Here is an 18,753-nt window from a genome sequence, read left to right as displayed (position 1 = left end):
ACACAGGCTTGTGTGGAACTGAGAGAGAGAGAGAAAATAGGCTAATTGCACATGGAGAACACACAAAACATGATGGCTTGTAGGTGCCACATTTGAATCTTAAACACCTCAAAATAATTAATTATAGAAAAATTTCCTTTATGAAACAAACAAACCATAAGAGGTAAAGCAACTACTGTATGATAAATGATTAGGAATAAACAGAGTATCCAGTGACATACGAGTCTTTAATTATGTGTGAGTAATGTATCTGCATCTGTTCTAACAATCATAATGTTTGAATAAACAAACAAACAAACAAACAAACAAACAACATACATTACATAAAAGAAAATAAAAACTGGACAAGATTTCACAACTTATTAATGTCTTTTTTAACTGCTTGGTTTATAGTGTTCAGAGAAATCAAATTATCTGTCATGTTGTGTAAAGAAAGGGAATACTTTTTCTTGGGCCAAGCTGCATTTAAATAACCAAACGACTCACTGATCAGTAACATTACCGAAACAACAAATAAAGGATATATTTCTCATAAAAAGACAGAAGCACTTCCTCTGTTAACATACGTACCAAACATTATGCCGTTGTCAATTTGTATTTAAAACACAAACACTTCAGTCTTTGCACCTTTAACAATAACTATCATCAAATGTCCTGCAAATAGAATATCAATAAACAGTAAATGTCAAGACAGCCAAGCTGACATATAATACATTAATTAAATATTTGTGCGGTGTTAAAAATGCTATTCATCGGCAAAAATTCTATACGCACGTATTAAAGTTTACGCCCATTATTGCTTTATTATGATATCTGGTTGCTCTTTCCGTTTAAATTCTAGATGGCTAAGTAGGCCGCATTTATTGCGACGTCAACCAAACTAACCTTTCGACGGATCTCCATTAACGTCTCCCGCCCAGTAATTCCGCACACCATGCTGATGGACAAATATTTCCACCAATGATACTGCCGAGAATTCCATGCTGTGAAAAATTGGACCAATGATAATCAAGCGGATGGGACTCGGTGGAAATGCTTTCGACACTGATGTTGGCAAGAATGTTAGTTCCTGCTCTACGCTGGCCGTTTCCTGTAATCGTACAGTGTTGTGAGACGGAGAAAGCCATGTGTGTCGATGCAAAGGTAAATTTAGCACCCAGAATTTATAACTGAGAAAGTTGGGACAGTGGATTGTAGCGTTATTTGTGGTTATTTCCCAGAAAAAACGACCCCGAACAATCGAAACTGCTTTGCGGCCTTACCCATGTCTGTACGTAGACATGCTATGGTTTTTGTAGCACGTTGCCTTTGGTTTGGTCCGGTTTGTTGATGAGGGGGATTGAAAGAGAGCCCGAACGAGAGAGTGGTAACTATGTAATTAATGATGGAGTGTTGATATAACGATTTATATCCATCTACTTTGATGAAGTAGCAACCATTTCTTGTAGGTAGTTGCATGAGTGTGGAAAACGCTAACGTTCACATTGATGGGTTGTGCGTCTTGCGTTTTTAGCAAACCTACTTGTACCAAGAATGTTATCCTTGATTGCTAGTCATCATCTGCAAACTATTAAATGGATATCACCCACGTTACTGTAATCCCCACATGGTTTTTAAAAGTCATTTGGGCTTTAATACAGATAATCATATATGGTTTCATTCAACAAAGTGGCACGTTGTCGCTTTTTAATGAATGTAGGGTATGTTTTTGATGCGGTCCAACTCGTCTTCTTACACTCATTCAGTCCCACGGTTTCGAATGATTTTAACCTTGATTTGATCGTAAAATGTATACTGACTTGGGTTGAAAAAAGCAATAGGAGTATTCTCTTGTTTTCAGTCGTAGTTGCTGTACTACTTATAATTTGTTTGTAATTGCATCACTGTCTGTTCATCGTTCCGTTGAGCTGCTCTGATCAGAAAAAAAAATCTTAATTTTAGTAAGTGATAGGATTCATGTCCAAGTTAAGATTCTCGTTAAATCCATTTTCTTTTTTTTTTTTTTCTAGGGCATCAGAGTGTGTTTTTGTGGATGAGCGTCTTAGACCTCACTTCATCCAGAGAAGCAAGACTTTGGCACTGAAATTAAAGGAGAGGAAGAGGGTGAAGAATCAGGGAGACTGAGCAAGTAGACCCTCTCCTCTCCTTTATCTCAATAAGTCACATTTCACACACACAGCTTCAGCCTCTCCTGTTCCCATCTGTTCTTTCGTCACTGAATCAGAGAATAAACAGTCTTATTAGGATCAGACGGTACCTTGGGAACGTGAGTGCTTGGCAGGGAACTCTGAAATTATCACTCTGTGAGTATATGACTAAATAAATCATTTAGTATGTTATAGATTACATAGCCTTGCTTGTAATCGAAAATTTACTATCCTGTTCTTTCTTCTTGTTTCCTATAGACTGTTTCTCTACTCGTGAGTGGACTCAGCTTAAGATTTTGTTGGACATCTGTGAAACTCATCAGATTGGACTAGTTGTTAGCATTCCTCTTTACAGTCGTCTGACAAGATGGCAGACCCCATCATGGACCTTTTCGATGACACGCCACTGTTTAACCTGGATGCCCTCCCAGAGGATGCCTTTTCTCAGGGCTCCTCAGACCCAGTTGAGGAAGCTTTGAAGTTGGCCTTGGGCCAGGTGGACCCTCCCTCAGATCCAACGCCAGAGGCCAGCATCCCAGTCCTCACTGACACTGCCTCAGCGGCGCTCCCCGCGGTCCCTGTTCCCACACAGACTTCCCAAACTCAGCAGCCCATGCAGGTCACAGTCACTCCAGCTGCCTCTGTAGCTCCGGCCCCAGTCTCTGTCCAGGCAGTGCCTCAGACACACAGCAGTGGTGCGGCCACTGTCCTACTTAGTTCCCCCCTTGCCGTTCCTGTTTCTGGCTCTCAAGTTACCACACAGCAGCTACAACCACAGCAGCTTGCTGCGGTTACTCAGCAGGCAGCTGGACAGACAGCCCCTAAAATTGTCATTTTGAAGGGCCCGCAAGGTCAGGCCCAGGTGCTGCAGGGAGTTGCTGGAGCAACTGGCTCTCCCACAGGGAAGGTTACTATCGCTAGGGTTTTGACTGGAACCCCTCTCAGACCTGGTATGTCTATCGTTTCTGGAGGAACTGTCTTAAATGCGGCGTCCCCCGGACAGGGACAAGTGAAAGTTGGAACTGGGGTCCAGAGATTGGTGCAGACGCCGAACGGACCTTTGAAGCAGGTTCTGCTGACCTCTGTGCCCCAGACGCAGTCACAGGTGCAGACGCAGCCTGTGCAGGTGCAGATACCTGCACAGGCTCAGCTGACTCAGACACAGACCCAGGTACAACAGGTGCAGCTCCAGACACAAGCACAACCGGCACAAGTGCAGACACAGGTCCAGATGCAGCCTCAGACGCAGGTATCACTGCAGGCGCCAGTGCAGACACCGGCACAGGCGCAGGTTGCTACCTCAGCTGGGACGACAACGGCGGTCCGACCACAAGGAGTTACTCTCTCAACAGTTCCTCAACAGGTGAGTTCTGTTTTTGAATGAGTTATTGTAAGAATGAATGGACTTTTTCTGATTGTTTGTCTGTTGGCAGAAAATATTTGCACATCTTATCCATACTTCTTCTGTCTTTGTGTTATGTGTTTGGTTTGTATCATTTTTTTTTTGTTGTTGTTGCTCTACTCTCAGGGTGAGGCTAAGAGGATCACCCTGGTGCTTCAGCAGCCGACTCAGGGCGGGGCAGCTCAGGCCGGGACAGTAACAGTAGGGGGCACAGCTGCTGCAGCAGCAGGGCAACAAGGCCAGCAGCCCAGGCTGGTTTTGGGGTCTCTTCCAGGGAAGCTTGTGCTGCAGGGAGGCCAGTTGGCAGCTCTTACCCAGGCTCGTGCAGGACAAACGGGGACACAGCCAAAAGTACTGACCATCCAGTTACAAGTTCAACAGCAACCCAACCAACAGGGGGCCAAGGTTAGTGTGAGAGCAATCCATGCTCTGTAAGAAAAATACAAGCTTTTTGGCCCTCAGATCTCATACTCTATAAGAATGACATTTCATGTGCTCTTTACATGTTCATATTTCATTTTTTTGAATGTAATATAATGATTCATTTGGGAAGTGCACACAGTAGCAATGAGAAGAAAGTTTGTCATGAGCAGACTGTCAATCACTTTAACACTATGAAGCTGAACTCCACTTCTTCCCTAGCACTTATTTAATTGTTTTATAATGTCCTCAGTTTCAGCTGGTGTCAGGAGCACCCAACACTGGTAGTCCACAGGTGGTGCAAATCTCTCAAGGCCAGGGAGGACAAAGACTAGCAGTGCCTCTCAAACTGCTGCTCCAACCACAGGTAGGAGCACATCTCAGCAGCACCATAGAGCTTACTCAAGGAGTTACATGACAAAAACACATATTTACAGCATAGCTTAGGTTTTGCACTTAAGAGGACTAGAAGAGCGACCTTGTTTCAATTTGAAGAGTCCTTATGCTGTCTTGCCTGGTCTGGTCTATCATCTGTTTCTATCTTTTCTGGTTGTACAGCAGTGTGCAGCTATTTCAAAATCTGTCAAGCGCTATAAGTTGATTCTCTTTTTCTTTGTTCAGACAAGTGCTGCCTCTAGTACGGGAGGCGCTGTCTCTGTGGTGAAAGTCATCAATACTTCAGCTGCTGGTAACGCTGCTGTGGCCACCACCACCACGGTGGCGTCTCCGGGTGTGCGCTTGGCCAAAGCTCAGGAGCCGCTGCGACGGGTGGAGACTTTGTGCAAGCAAGAGAAAGCGAACCGCATCGTGGCGGAGGCCATCGCGCGAGCCAAAGCACGGGGCGAGAGGAACATTCCTCGCGTGCTCAACCAGGACGAGCTGCCCGCCGGGGAGACCTCCGCAGACGTGGAGGGTGCTGCAGGTGCTGCTGGGGCCAAGAAGAAGGGAGGAGGAAGTAAGAAGAAGAGCCCAGCTACTCCAGTGACAGGAGGGAAGGGAGTGGCTGGCGGTGACAAGAAGGGGAAAGCCAAGGCGACGACCAGTGCTGTCAGCATCGCAAGTGGAAGCAGTAAGAGTAAAGGCAAAACAAAGCCCAAGTAAGTTCATTTTGTATGTATAGACAAGTATGATCCTACAATGAACAGTGCCTGAAACGTCATGTGCAGTATAGCTCGGGCGGACTTAGTTTTCAATTTTAATGTTTTTCTCCCCATTTATCACTTCCTGTGATAAATCTGTGATACCTCTTTTATATCTCTCTCTTAATCTGTTTCCCTCCCTCTCTTCCTATGCCTGCCTTCAGTACCATAACTCCAGTTGGTGGGAAGAAGAGGAAGAGAAACGCATCATCTGACCATTCTGATGGGGAGCTCAGCCCCCCGGCCTCCCCGCGTACTTTGGAGGAGGACATGTCCCAGGTGAGACACGCTCTTAAAACCTTCTATGAGAACTTTGGTACCTCCTCTCTTAACTGGGCATTTAACTGCCGTGACATCAGCAGCTCTGTTTCAGCACCACATTACATTATTCATCATTACAACATTAGATCAAGTGACCCAACACACAACAGATAACATCAGAATGATGCCTCTGGTGAAACTGCTGCAGTGAGATTAGATTGTGCCGTGTTGTAGCAGTGCTCCATCACTCTTCGAAAAAGGTTTACACGTTTTGTCTGGTCCACGAGGGTGTGGGGGTCACGGTGGCACTGTGACATTGACTTTGTTCTAATTGTGTCGCCCCGGCAGATGAGGCGCTCTAATCGTCAGGTGAAGAGGAAGAAGTACACGGAAGACCTGGACATCAAAATCACCGATGACGAGGACGAGATGGATGAGGACGTTGACGTCACCACACCGTCCATCTCGACCCCGGGACATGGACGTTCCATCGACATGCAGCTTCAGCAGGAGCTCGATGCCGACGGCCTGCCCAGCATGCAGTTCTTTGTGGTAAGTCAGCAAAAAGAGAACAGGACCCACTCTGTTTTGTTTTGTTTTTTTTTTTTTCTCTTTTGTAGCAACCATTTTCACCAGACTTAATTGGGTCACCTGTGCTATTCAGAGCATCCAGTCTCTACTATATGTACTTTTGCTACAGTAATGCGAATAAAGCAAACATGTGGAAGGTTTAATATGACTGAAAATGGGGAAGTGGGGAATAATCCATCCTGATTTATACTCAAGTTTTCTGTTATGCTGGATTCATCCTGAGTTCTTCTTGACTGTCTCTCAGGAAAACCCAAGCGAGGAAGATGCTGCGATCGTGGATAAAGTTTTGGCAATGAGACTGACCAAGAAGGAGGTGAATATCTGTGCAGAAACATCCCACAGACTTAACTTGTGTTTTCACCGTGTCTGTTTTTAAAGAGTCTTGCTTCTAACCATGTTCTTCTCTCTGACCCAGGTGTCGCCAGGACAGCTTGTCAATGTGGAGGAGTTCTTTGTCAAGTACAAAAATTAGTACGTATTGAGCTTTTCGTTCGGTTTAATTTAATTTATACTTGTGTTGGGTGTGAAGGTACATGCGTAATGTATCTGTTTGTTATTTTTTAAATTTTTTTTTTAGTTCCTATATGCACTGTGAGTGGGCCACTCTGGAACAGCTGGAGAGAGATAAGAGGATCCATCAGAAACTGAAGAGATTCAAGACCAAACACGCACAGATGAGAAATCTTTTCCAGGAGGTGGGAGTAGGATGCACACAAGCACAAATAAATACAATTGATACAGAGTCAAATACAGTTTTTCCTGATTTTTTTTTTTTCAGCCGCTTTAGTCATTTCTTAAATAGGCGTTCAAAACTTTGGTTTTGTTTTCAGTAAATGGCGATAGCAATTGAGACTGTAGCTTCTTCCAGGCTTTCCATGAGTTAAAGTTGTTGGTCAGGAGAAATGAGTAACTCCTCTTAAATCCTCTGACCTTCTGTGACCTTCAGGATGAGGAGCCATTTAACCCAGACTATGTGGAGGTGGACCGCATCCTAGATGAGTCACACAGTGTTGACAAAGACAACGGAGAGGTGAGGAATAAGATGACTGCAGCTGCTTTCCATTTTCACACTCTGGTTTTCATATGATTGTCATCCAACCTAAATCTGATGCCTGCTTGAAAACAGTGCGCGTGTGTTGAATGTTCCTGCCGTCTGTCACATTCACAGCCGGTGGTGTATTACCTGGTGAAGTGGTGCTCTCTGCCTTATGAAGATGCCACCTGGGAGCTGAAAGAAGACATCGACGAGGGCAAGATTGAAGAGTACAAAAAGATTGAGTCGCGTCAGGCACGGCTCAAACGAACGGTGAGCGCTTGTCTCACATCCGTCTAGGAGAACAGGCCGAATCTGTCGGCAATATTTGCTGTCGTGAACGTTCTCTGATCTGCCCAATGTGAAGACAGAGGCTTTTACAGATACGTTCCTTCATAACCGCCAGTGTTTTATCTAACCCCCCCAAAAAAAAGCTGACATTTAGTCTTTTTTTTTTTTTTTTCTTTTTATAACCTGTCCATTCAGCATGAGTTATTTTTGAATGCCAGTTCTCTGTTTTCGCCTTAGCCACGGCCGCCTGCGAGTGCCTGGAAAAAGCTGGAGGAGTCCAGAGAATACAAGAGTGGAAACACCCTCAGAGAGTACCAGCTCGAGGGGGTGAACTGGCTCCTCTTCAACTGGTACAACAGGTAAGTGTGGGACAGGTCTGACCCAGATAACAAGGGATAGACAAAGCTACATACAGGAATAGTTCATCGATTAAAATTTGATACTCGGTTGATATTTTACAAATTTTAATCAGTCGGACTGGCAAAGGTCGTGTGACGCTGCTCGTGAAAACCGACAGTCCCCTAACTTCAAACATGCAATTGCATGTACAGTTACCTGTTTGGTTTGAACTTACGTGTGCTTCCTCTTCCATGGTTCACCTCGCAGGCAGAACTGTATCCTGGCGGATGAGATGGGTCTGGGGAAGACCATCCAGTCCATCGCTCTTCTGTCTGAAGTGTTTGCTGCCGGAGTTCAGGGCCCCTTCCTCATCATCGCACCTCTGTCCACCATCACTAACTGGGAGCGAGAATTCTCCACCTGGACGGACATGAACGCTATTGTCTATCACGGCAGCCTGGCCAGCAGACAGATGATCCAACAGTACGAGATGTACTGCAAGGATGACAAGGTGTGTGTGTGTGTGTGTGTGTGTGCGCGTGCGTGCGTCTGCATGTGTGCACGCTTGAGGATTACTGCATGCTGTAATGTGCGTGTTTCGCATTCGCCGATGGCTGTGTGTAATGGTAACGTGATCCTGCCCTCTCTCTCTCTGTGTAGGGACACCTGATCCCAGGGGCCTATAAGTTTGATGCTCTTATCACCACGTTCGAGATGGTTCTTTCTGACTGTCCTGAGCTGAGGGAGATCTCCTGGCGCTGTGTGATTATCGACGAGGCTCACCGCCTAAAGAACAGAAACTGCAAACTACTTGACAGCCTCAAGATGCTGGACCTGGTGAGCGGCTTGTTACGTTTATTACGGAAGTTTGCCGAGTCTGCTCCGAGACTCTAAATCGAGGATGTCAAAACCCAGTCCTGGTGGGCGACGGTCCTGCTTTTTTTTTCTTGTCGACTAACTTGAATACGATCTCTGATTGGCTGAAGAGCGTGCCCACCTGTTTTCAAGGTGAAAATCAACAGGTACCTAAGAGGTGAAAACAAAAACCGGCAGGACCCTGGCTCTCCAGGACTGGATTTTGACACCTCTGCTCTAAACATTTAAAAAAAAAAAACAAATTGGTGTAAATGCTACTGCCCTGGTTCATGTCTGGAATGTTTCGTTATGAGGAGTTGCTTGGGTAAGGTCGTCTTGGGGAAGTGAACTGTAATGTACTGTTGTGCAGGTCTGTAAGATTTTAATGCGTTGTTCCTCACACCTCTCTTCCCTCTTTTCTTCCCCTCTCTTCCTCCTTACTCTCTCCCTCTGGTTTGTCCTGTCTCAGGAGCATAAGGTGCTGCTGACAGGCACCCCCCTACAGAACACAGTGGAGGAGCTCTTCAGTCTGCTGCACTTCCTCGAGCCGGCTCAGTTTCCGTCAGAGACAGAGTTTCTGCGCGAGTTCGGTGACCTCAAAACAGAAGAGCAGGTACGTGTGTACACAAACAAGTGCAGCGGCTCTGTTACCGTAAACACCGCACTCAGCGCCTCACCGTAGCTCATGGCTTTTTTTTTTCTTTTTTTGTGTCTGTCTCCCAGGTTCAGAAACTGCAGGCCATTCTGAAACCCATGATGCTGCGTAGGCTGAAGGAAGATGTGGAAAAGAACCTTGCTCCAAAGCAGGAGACCATCATTGAAGTATGTGTGGGATTCCTCTCTTAACACATGCCTCCTTAGATGATTAAAGTGGTGACTAAGGGGATGAGTAATTCAGTATTGCTCTGAGACATTTATCTATATTGTGAACACACCATACTGTAAACATATTTATACAGAATTGCACACACATTCACCCAAACACACACACACACACGGATATAAAAATCTAACATATAAGTCATTGTGCAGCAGTCTAGTGCTATGTTTCATGTAAATACTTTAAACCTTTTGTCAAACAGGTGGAGTTGACTGATGTGCAGAAGAAGTACTATAGAGCAATCCTGGAGCGTAACTTCAGTTTCCTCAGCATGGGCGCGTCTCAAAACAGCAACGTCCCAAATCTCCTCAACACCATGATGGAACTCCGCAAGTGCTGTAATCATCCGTACCTCATCACAGGTGCCTGACACTCCCGCGTTACACTACCTCTATCATCTTCAGCACTGTCTGTTTGTCTGCATGTTCAGTTCATAACCTCCAGCATAAACCCGCTTATACGGAATGTGCTTGGTTTTTAACCGTGGTGGAGAGACGAATAAAGATCTTAGACTTACAAGTTAACTTCATATAACCTGATCTCTCTCTCTCTCTCTCTCTGTGTGTGTGTGTACGTGCAGGGGCAGAGGAGAAGATTGTAGCAGAGCTAAGGGAAGTGTATGACCCCACAGCTCCAGATTTTCACCTGCAGGCACTGGTGCGCTCCGCAGGCAAGCTGGTCCTGCTGGATAAGCTTTTACCTCGCCTGAAGGCCGGCGGACACAAAGTGCTTATCTTTTCCCAGATGGTGCGCTGTCTGGACATCTTAGAGGACTACCTCATTCACAAGAGGTATGACGTCTGAGTGAAACGCCCCGATTTCAAGAAATAAGATGTTTTTCGATGGTGAACATAACGTTTGTGTTGTAAGTGAGGTATAGCAGTATCATAAGGCACCCACTGAGAGCGGTGTGTTTCAGTGGAAGAGCAGCACTGGTAACTGTTCTGTTTGTCTGTTCTTCATGTTTGTGTGTGTGTGTAGATACCTGTATGAGCGTATTGACGGTCGAGTAAGAGGAAACCTACGTCAAGCTGCGATTGACCGCTTCAGTAAACCGGACTCAGACCGGTTTGTCTTCCTGCTCTGCACCCGTGCGGGAGGCCTGGGCATAAACCTGACAGCTGCTGACACTTGTGTCATATTTGACTCTGACTGGAACCCTCAAAACGACCTCCAGGTGAGAGACAAAACATGGCCATCTTTTCTTTTACTCTACTCTCTTTTCCTCTCTTTCTCTTTCGTTTCCCCAGTTCCCTCCTTTCTTGCTTCTTTTCCTGATGTCCATTCTTCTCCCTCTGCAGGCCCAGGCTCGCTGTCACCGCATTGGCCAATCAAAGGCAGTGAAGGTGTATCGTCTCATCACCAGAAACTCCTACGAGAGGGAGATGTTAGACAAAGCCAGTCTGAAACTGGGGCTGGACAGAGCCGTGCTGCAAAGTATGAGTGGCAACAAGGAGAGCAACGTCAATGGGGTGAGGCCTCACGGGGAACCATCTTCTCTAATCAGTTTGTTTTGACATGCCGTTTGAAAAAGATAAGAGATGAAACGCTGAGAAAAGTCGGGAATGTTGGTGGAAACTGGCAGGAAAGAACTGGAATGTTGGTGGAAACTGGCAGGAAAGTCATTTCTGTCTGTACTTTACTGAAACTTGGGTACATTGTATAACGCTTTAAGTACATATTTTCACAGATCCAGCAGTTTTCCAAGAAGGAGATTGAGGATCTGCTGAGGAAAGGTGCCTATGCGGCTATAATGGATGAGAATGACGAGGGAAGCCGTTTCTGTGAGGAGGACATTGATCAGATCCTCCAGAGAAGAGCCACCACCATCACCATTGAAAGCGAAGGAAAAGGTTCAACCTTCTCCAAGGCCAGCTTTGTAGCATCTGAGAACCGTACTGACATTGCACTGGATGACCCGGAGTTCTGGCAGAAGTGGGCCAAGAAAGCTGATATCGACTTTGACAGCATCAACAGAAAGGTGATTTTCAAACTTATTCTCATTTCCTGTGGAGAATCGATACAGTTTTATTTTATTGTAATCTGAGCTTTGCTTTCACATTGAACTGTTGGCCTGATTCATGAATGTTCCTTCATTTTTTTTTACCTGATTTCTGTGACAGTCCACTGACTGTTATCTTATTCTTCTTCTCATCCATGTTCTTATTCTTCCATAGAACACGCTTGTGATTGACACGCCCAGAGTGAGGAAGCAGACTCGTCAGTTTTCCTCTCTGCGAGGGGAAGGCGGTGACCTTTCTGACCTTGACAGCGACGAAGAGTATCCGCCCGTCAACTCCCGGCAGGCACGCGCAGCTCGGCGCTCTGAGCGACAGGCTGGTGGCGGCTACGGGCGCACGGATTGCTTCAGAGTGGAGAAACATCTCCTGGTCTATGGGTACAACATCTTCTCTTTTATTGGCTAGACAGACAGACTGGGATTGGTAAAATGTTAAAAAAAACGAAACGTTTGTAGTGTGTTTCAATATGTTTTTGTTCTAAGGTTGCTGCTCAGGTCCCTTGATATTTGCTCTTTTTCTCCAGCTGGGGGCGCTGGCGGGACATCCTGGCCCATGCTCGATGCAAGCGTCGCCTCGGTGAGAAGGATGTGGAGACCATCTGCAGGGTTATCCTGGTCTTCTGTTTGTTACATTACCGTGGCGACGAAAACATCAAGAGTTTCATCTGGGAACTCATCACACCTCCGGAAAACGGCAGAGCTCCGCACGCCCTCCTCAACCATTCCGGTAAAGAACGCACTAACTTCCTCTCCATCATGCTTCAAACCATATTCAGTTTCTATCATCAGGAGTGCATGGATTTTTAAGCCCTACCGTCTGTTCCCAGGTCTGTCCATTCCCGTACCTCGTGGCAGAAAGGGAAAGAGGGTGAAGGCTCAGAGCTCCTTTGACGTTCAGAAGGTGGAGTGGATCCGCAAGTACAATCCTGACTCTCTGCTGCTGGATGACAGTTACCGCAAGCACTTAAAACACCAGTGTAACAAGTGAGGGTCCAATTCATACCGCCCGCGTCCCCATGAGGGTCCAGACGCGCTGCTCATCTCTACGCAAACTGTGATATTAATGTGTAATGTCGCCTCTTTCCCTCCCTCTGTGTTGTCAGGGTGTTGCTACGAGTACGTATGCTGTATTATCTGAGACAGGAAGTCATTGGTGATCACGCTGATTCTGTTCTAAACGGAGCTGACGCCAGGTAACAATTTCCCGTCAGACCACTGAAACTACGCTAAAGCCAGCGCTGTTTGCTGAATTGTGCAGGTGCTTAAAATTGCATCACGCCCTCTGTCTGCTGCAGGGATATTGATATCTGGTTGCCTGAGATGGAGCAGCAGGATGTGCCGTCTGGCTGGTGGGACTCGGATGCTGACCGTTCTCTGCTCATTGGAGTGTTCAAACATGGTAATGATACCTTACAGCCATGTGCACAGTCAGAAGCAAACAAAAGATGACAGTTGTTTACGGATTCATTTGCATATTTTGTGAATTTGTGCTTTGTGGAGCGATTGATTTTTGCATGCGTCTGTTGTAAACTTGCTCTTCGTCTTGCTCCGTCAGGATATGAAATGTACTCCACCATGCGGGCGGATCCTTGTCTGTGCTTCTTGGAGCGATGCGGTCGTCCTGACGACCAGGCCATAGATGCAGAGCAGCATTCAGCGGATGCAGAACTGGGTGATGGGTAAGTCCCAAATGACATAAAAAGTACTAGTTTTTCTCAGAGGCAATTGTTATATGGAGACAAATTTTGATTATTAGGTGATGCTAACAGCCTGTACTCTTCCTCTGTGTCTTAGAGGGGACTATGATAAGTATTCCGAGGACCCAGAGTTTAAACCAGTGAGCAGGCACACAAAGGAATTATATGAGGCGGTGAGTGTTGGAGTGCTGTTGTAAGTATGTATGAGGGGAAAGTCATTTGTAACATTTAACTGCTATTTAATATCTTTTTAAAAAGGACAATTGAATGTTTGCTATAAAAGACCATGATATCTGAAAATGCCCTGCCCTGACTAACAGATTTAATATTTTACTGATTGTCTCAGAGTGACTCTATGACACCCGATAATGAAAACGAAATTTCCGTGGAGGATCGTTCCGCTCCGGTGACCGCGGAGGGGCCGTCTTCAGGGCAGATGGGGACCTGTTATTGGCCGACGAGCTCGTCGCTCACGGCGCGGCTTCGTCGGCTGATCACAGCCTACCAGCGTAGCTACCGGAGGGAGCAGCTCAAAATCGAAGCGGCGGAGAAAGGAGACAGGCGGCGTCGGCGCTGTGAACAAGCCACCAAACTCAAAGAGATAGCTCGGCAAGAGCGCCAACAGAGGTACACGTCAAAAAACCCAGCATGTGCCCCCAAAAGAAAGTCCCGTTCGCCTTTCTCTGTCTGTGATCTGACCCTCAACGTGAGATTATCTTATTTTTTATTTATTTTTTTTTCTAGGTGGACGCGAAGAGAGGAGTGTGATTTTTATCGAGTGGTTTCCACGTTTGGGGTGGAGAGGATAAAGAGTGAATCCGGTGCTACTGAGGGAGAAGAGGCCGAAATGGAATGGAGTCGATTCCGCACCTTCGCCCGTTTGGACAAAAAGACCGACGAAAGCCTGACCCGATACTTCCGCTGCTTCATGGCCATGTGTCGCAAAGTGTGTCACCTGCGACCAGCGCGTGGAGAGGGTAAGACTCAACAGTTAAAGGATGAGCCCGCAGCCGTCTGAGTGGTCCGACACCGACGGAAGTACATTAGTTTCAAACATTATTGTGTTTTCATGGTTGGTTCCTTTGTTAAAATTCACTAAACTGATGCATAATGGATGTTGCCTCGGGATGTATCATTGCACTGAAATATAGTTGGGTACCTTAATAAATAATGTAATAGCTGTTGAATAACAGTGGCGGCTGCTGAACCTTTGGTGTGAATGTGAATTCTTCATCTCTTGTTCTCAGACTCCCCGGAGCTGTCCCAGACTCTGGCCCCCATCACGGAAGAGCGAGCCTCTCGCACCCTCTACCGCATCAGCCTCCTGTCCCGTCTGCGCGAGCGTGTGCTTCCCCACCCAGCCCTGCAGGAACGACTCCCCCTGGCTCCACCCAGCTCCGACCTGCCCACCTGGTGGAGCAGCCCACAGCACGACCACGAACTTCTGCTTGGCGCCGCCCGCCACGGCGTTAGCCGCACAGAGCTCTCCATCTTCTCCGACCCGCAGTTCTCCTTCCGCCAGGCCCGGCTCGACTACCTCCAGAACCAGCAGGCGCAGCCCTCCTCCGCCCAACCCCGAGGCCAATTACAGGAGCAGACCACCGTCAAGGAGGAAGGGTTAGAGGAGGAGTCCCGCCTGCTCGGGATGGAGTCTCTAAGCCAGTCGGACTCGCCAGCCACACCCTTGTCTCATCCTGAGGGGAAAGGCAGGGGGCAGGCTGGCTGGGGCTGGAAGAAGAGCAGAGGGAGAGGGCCAAGGGGGAGAGGAAGAAAAGAAGGAGGAGAACGAGGAGAAGGCCCGTCTGACTCTGACTCAGACTCGGACTCGGACTCGTCTACGTCCTCCCGTCGATCAGGCAGCTCGGAGGACAGCGGAGACAGTGATGCAGAGAGAGAGCAGGGTGAGAGACTTTGGTTTGCTTACTGGCTTTTTTTTTTTTTTTTTTTTTTTTAAAGCAAATGTGTTTTATTCTCATCTCCCTCATTACATAGCTAGTGACTGTGTTCCTCCTAACTGTGGTTTATGTACTTTGCAACCACTGTGTTATTTATCCACTGAAGAGTAAATACACCTGGTAGACGTCAGTCTCTAATTTAAAGGCATGAAACAAACTTCAGGTTTGAGGGCCAGTGTTCAGTAACCCTGCTGTCATGTTTAAACAGCCTTTAGCCTGAACTCAGCCGGCGCTGTTTTGTGGACCGGGAACAAAGGAATGAGTGTCAGGGGATTTGACTTAGGATAAACATGGAGCACTGTGTGACTCATTTAGTCTTTTTTTTTCCTCTTTATTTTCTGTCCTTTCTCTCTACAGCAGCTATGAAAATGTGTGACATGGATGAAGAGAACAGCGTGCTTTCCTTCACCCCTTCCCAAGATGGTGCTCCGCCTGAATCTCTCAATGACCCCCTCCGAGTGGACTGGCCGAAGGTGAGCAAAGGGCGCAGAGCTAAATCTGCATATCTCAAATCTTTGAAAACGGCTGGATTAGAAAGGCTCCACGGTCTTCCGACAGCATAGTGACCCCTGATTGCATGCGTGCAAACTCTGTGAATTGAAGACGATGATGAACGAGCGAGAGACGGTTTTAGAATGGACCAGTGTAAACTGAAACTGAATTGGTTCTGTCTTTCTTTAGGACCGCGTTCTGATAAACCGACTGGACAACCTGTGTTCTCTGGTCCTGACGGGGCACTGGCCTTCAGGGAGGCGATACATCTCTGACCCACAGCTCCACCCGGCCTCCGATGAGCTGGGCGTAGGCAATGAGATGGGCTACACCAGGGTCGCTCGCAAGGGCAACAGCGCCGCTGGAGAAAGTGGAGAAGGACAGGATACTGAGTTCACTGTCAAACTTCTGAAGGTGAGAGAGCAAGTCGAATTAAGAAAGGATTCAAACCATGAACAACATTAAATCATGCCACACTATTTCTCTCTCTGTCTCACTTGCTCTCACATTCTGTTCTTGATTGTGTTTTCTCCGTAGGAGGAGGGGCTGAAGCTGACATTTTCCAAACAGGCGCTGCTCCCCAATGGATCAGCAGGAGAAGGAAGTGGGCGCAAAAGGCGCAAAGACCAGGAGGTACATAATTGCTCAGTCACACACCAACACACTCACAGGGACAGAACTGTGAATAGAGAAATAAATGAAGAGAATGCCCATAATGAATGCCCTCAGACCCATGTGTGTGTGTAAACCGCATCGACTGGCGTTCCTAAACAGGTTTATAGGATGTCTCTGAAGTGAAACAAAAGTGCATATAGACACAGTTATAGACGGTGTTGTGTCTTTGTCAGCTGGCAGATGGAGAGGCAGGTGTATCTGTGCTCCATGCTCCCCGGAGGAGAGACTTACCCAGCTGGCTTAAGGAGAACCCAGACTATGAGGTAGAAGGGGATATGCTTGAGGTAAGGGCACATTAAAGGATACATTTTTTTTTTAGTATACATCATCTCCAAACTCAATTTTACCTTCTCTGTCATCAGACTGAAAAACTGCCCGGACATACAGCCTCTGGATTGTTTATAATCTTTAAAAGAAAAACATCTTTTGATTTTCAGTCTTATATATTTCGTTCCCGTTATTCTTACAAGAGCTGTCTTTCATGGCACTTTATTGAAAGTTTGGAAAATCACCTCAAATTAGATCTTATTTTAACGATCCATTTTGAGAAAGAAAGATCAAATTGTTTGAGTTATGTGTCACGTCTCACACATCATCTTTTGTGCTGCAGCTGCTGGTGAACAGGACCAAAAGGAAGAGGAGGAGGAAGAGGACAGAGAAGGGTGTGGCACTAACCGGCAGTGAGAGGGTGAAAGTTATAGACATGAGAACAGGCAAAAAGGTAAGAGACAGCAGAATCTGGGCATGGGAAATCTTTTTATATAAAGCTGAAAAGACTTGGAATGTAACAAAATATCATGCCATACTTATAGATATCAGTTGTTTGAACATTGTCTGTCTAAAATCAAAAATTGGAAAAAATAAAAACATGATGATTACAATTGTAGAATGTTTTTAAAAATATATGGTAATTTAGCCTCAGAGATCTAGTATGGGAAGCGCTCCTATGTTCTGAACAATACAAGATCATTGATTTATCTGTGTGCTCTGAGCTGTGTCATCTTCTTACTGGAGTGCTGTCTGGTTCAATACTCGCGCTTTTTGGCTCTTTGTCAGTTTGGAGGAGTATACGGACCTCTGCTGCAGGACCTAAAGGAGTACCTGGAGGAGAACCCACACCACGCTGTGGCACCAGACTGGTCTGAGGCAGTTCGCAGCTCGGTAGGTCCATATTTTATGCATGATTATCCAGAAGAAAAACCTTGGATGAACTTGTGTTTGGCCTGTTTCCTCCTTGGTTTCAAAAGCCCAAGTTGCACTGTATCCCACCCGCACATTATTCTTCTCAGGTCTAGTTGAGTGAGACTTGCCCGTCCCCCGAGTAGAGCCTTAACGTTCACAGATAACTCTCCACAAATTTAAAGGCTCTCTGACTGCGGCAGGGAAATCCCTTGCCTGTTGTCTTCTCTTAAATTTATTGTACATTCACATTACTTTAAATCAGTTGAATTTTGAAATGTACTAAGGCGGTTCGTTATCTCCTCCCTCTCTCTCTCTCTTTTTTTTGTGGTCTCAGGGCTTTTTGCCAGAGCATCTCCATCACAGACTCCTGAACCAGCACTCTGCAATCCCCAAGAAAAGCCGGCATTACCTCACCGTCCCCACAGCCCAGCCTGATGACCCTCTCCTCGGGGGAGGTGAAGGCGAGACTTTGGTATCTGACGGGGCTTACATGATGGAGGACGAAGACCTGGAGGACGGCAGCGACCTCACTTCCTCTCACCACTTCCTGACACCTACCTTTGACGTGAAGATGGAGGCCGGCGCGTTGGAAATGGACGGAGGCGACAGTTTGTCACAGGGCGGATACGAAAGCTCCGACCAGGAGGCCATTTTGGACGACGTCATCATGGCACCCAAAACTTCAGACACGTCTTCAAGCTCAGAGGATTGACCAAGTCTCTCGCATTCGATGTAGTCCCTGAAAATCATGACATTCTTTCATTTTATTGTATTCTTTCAGCCTTTATTATTTTTATCATTATTGTTATTACTTTAAGTATTGCGTAATTATGGATTTTTTTTTTTTTCCTTCAGATGTTTCTATGGGATTGTTTTATTTTAGTTTTTTGAAAAATGAACTGTATGTTTGATAGCCTTCAGTTATGTAATGAATTCTTTACACCATACCCAGCCAAACCCCCTCAGTCCCCCTTTGTTGATTTAAATGTATGTTCTTCGTTGTGTCCCATGTCCCCATGCAGCCTTCATTCCCATCCCCTCTGCAGCTGCAGGGGGAAACCGATGATGTGAGTCCAGGTTGGACTGCCAGTTTAACATAGTGCTGGAGGTTAAATTACTCATTGTGTCGCCTCAGACTGGAACGTGGTGGCCACTCCTGTGCACAGTCAACCCAGTGAAGAACAGAACATTTTTTGGATGTACATTAATATCTTTCAGGAGTCGGGGGATGGATTTGGGGTGGGTGGGTTAAGGGTTAGTTACTGAAACAAGAGTTAGACAGATGGGTGTATTGTATTATGTAGAGTTGGTTGACTGCCTGCAAAATGATGCAAAGATAATGAGTTTATTCCTGTTTTACAAGCTGACTCCAAC

At 46.4% G+C, this 18,753-nt stretch overlaps 1 protein-coding gene across 1 annotated transcript; it reads left to right on the top strand.

The window, feature by feature from the left end:
- The first annotated feature begins 1,110 nt into the window (after positions 1 to 1,110).
- chd8 (chromodomain helicase DNA binding protein 8) lies at positions 1,111 to 18,116 on the top strand. Its single transcript, XM_030773793.1, has 41 exons — positions 1,111 to 1,143; positions 2,010 to 2,303; positions 2,406 to 3,291; positions 3,328 to 3,510; positions 3,676 to 3,954; positions 4,223 to 4,336; positions 4,591 to 5,066; positions 5,273 to 5,387; positions 5,718 to 5,921; positions 6,205 to 6,273; positions 6,376 to 6,431; positions 6,538 to 6,655; positions 6,907 to 6,990; positions 7,129 to 7,266; positions 7,522 to 7,643; positions 7,891 to 8,134; positions 8,284 to 8,460; positions 8,948 to 9,091; positions 9,202 to 9,300; positions 9,561 to 9,720; positions 9,939 to 10,149; positions 10,340 to 10,535; positions 10,660 to 10,830; positions 11,049 to 11,339; positions 11,536 to 11,756; positions 11,903 to 12,105; positions 12,206 to 12,362; positions 12,482 to 12,571; positions 12,674 to 12,777; positions 12,934 to 13,057; positions 13,173 to 13,248; positions 13,422 to 13,702; positions 13,820 to 14,052; positions 14,323 to 14,976; positions 15,388 to 15,503; positions 15,712 to 15,936; positions 16,060 to 16,155; positions 16,371 to 16,481; positions 16,808 to 16,918; positions 17,254 to 17,358; positions 17,714 to 18,116. The coding sequence occupies exons 3-41, from the start codon at positions 2,515 to 2,517 to the stop codon at positions 18,089 to 18,091; spliced, it is 7,713 nt and encodes a 2,570-aa protein (XP_030629653.1). The 5' UTR covers positions 1,111 to 1,143; positions 2,010 to 2,303; positions 2,406 to 2,514; the 3' UTR covers positions 18,092 to 18,116.
- Positions 18,117 to 18,753: the final 637 nt, after the last annotated feature.

This window comes from Chanos chanos, chromosome 5 (assembly GCF_902362185.1).
Source record: "Chanos chanos chromosome 5, fChaCha1.1, whole genome shotgun sequence".
NCBI classification, from domain to species: Eukaryota; Metazoa; Chordata; class Actinopteri; order Gonorynchiformes; family Chanidae; genus Chanos; species Chanos chanos.
The sequence above is the reverse complement of the archived record's forward strand: the minus strand, read 5'-3'. Positions and strand labels throughout refer to the sequence as shown.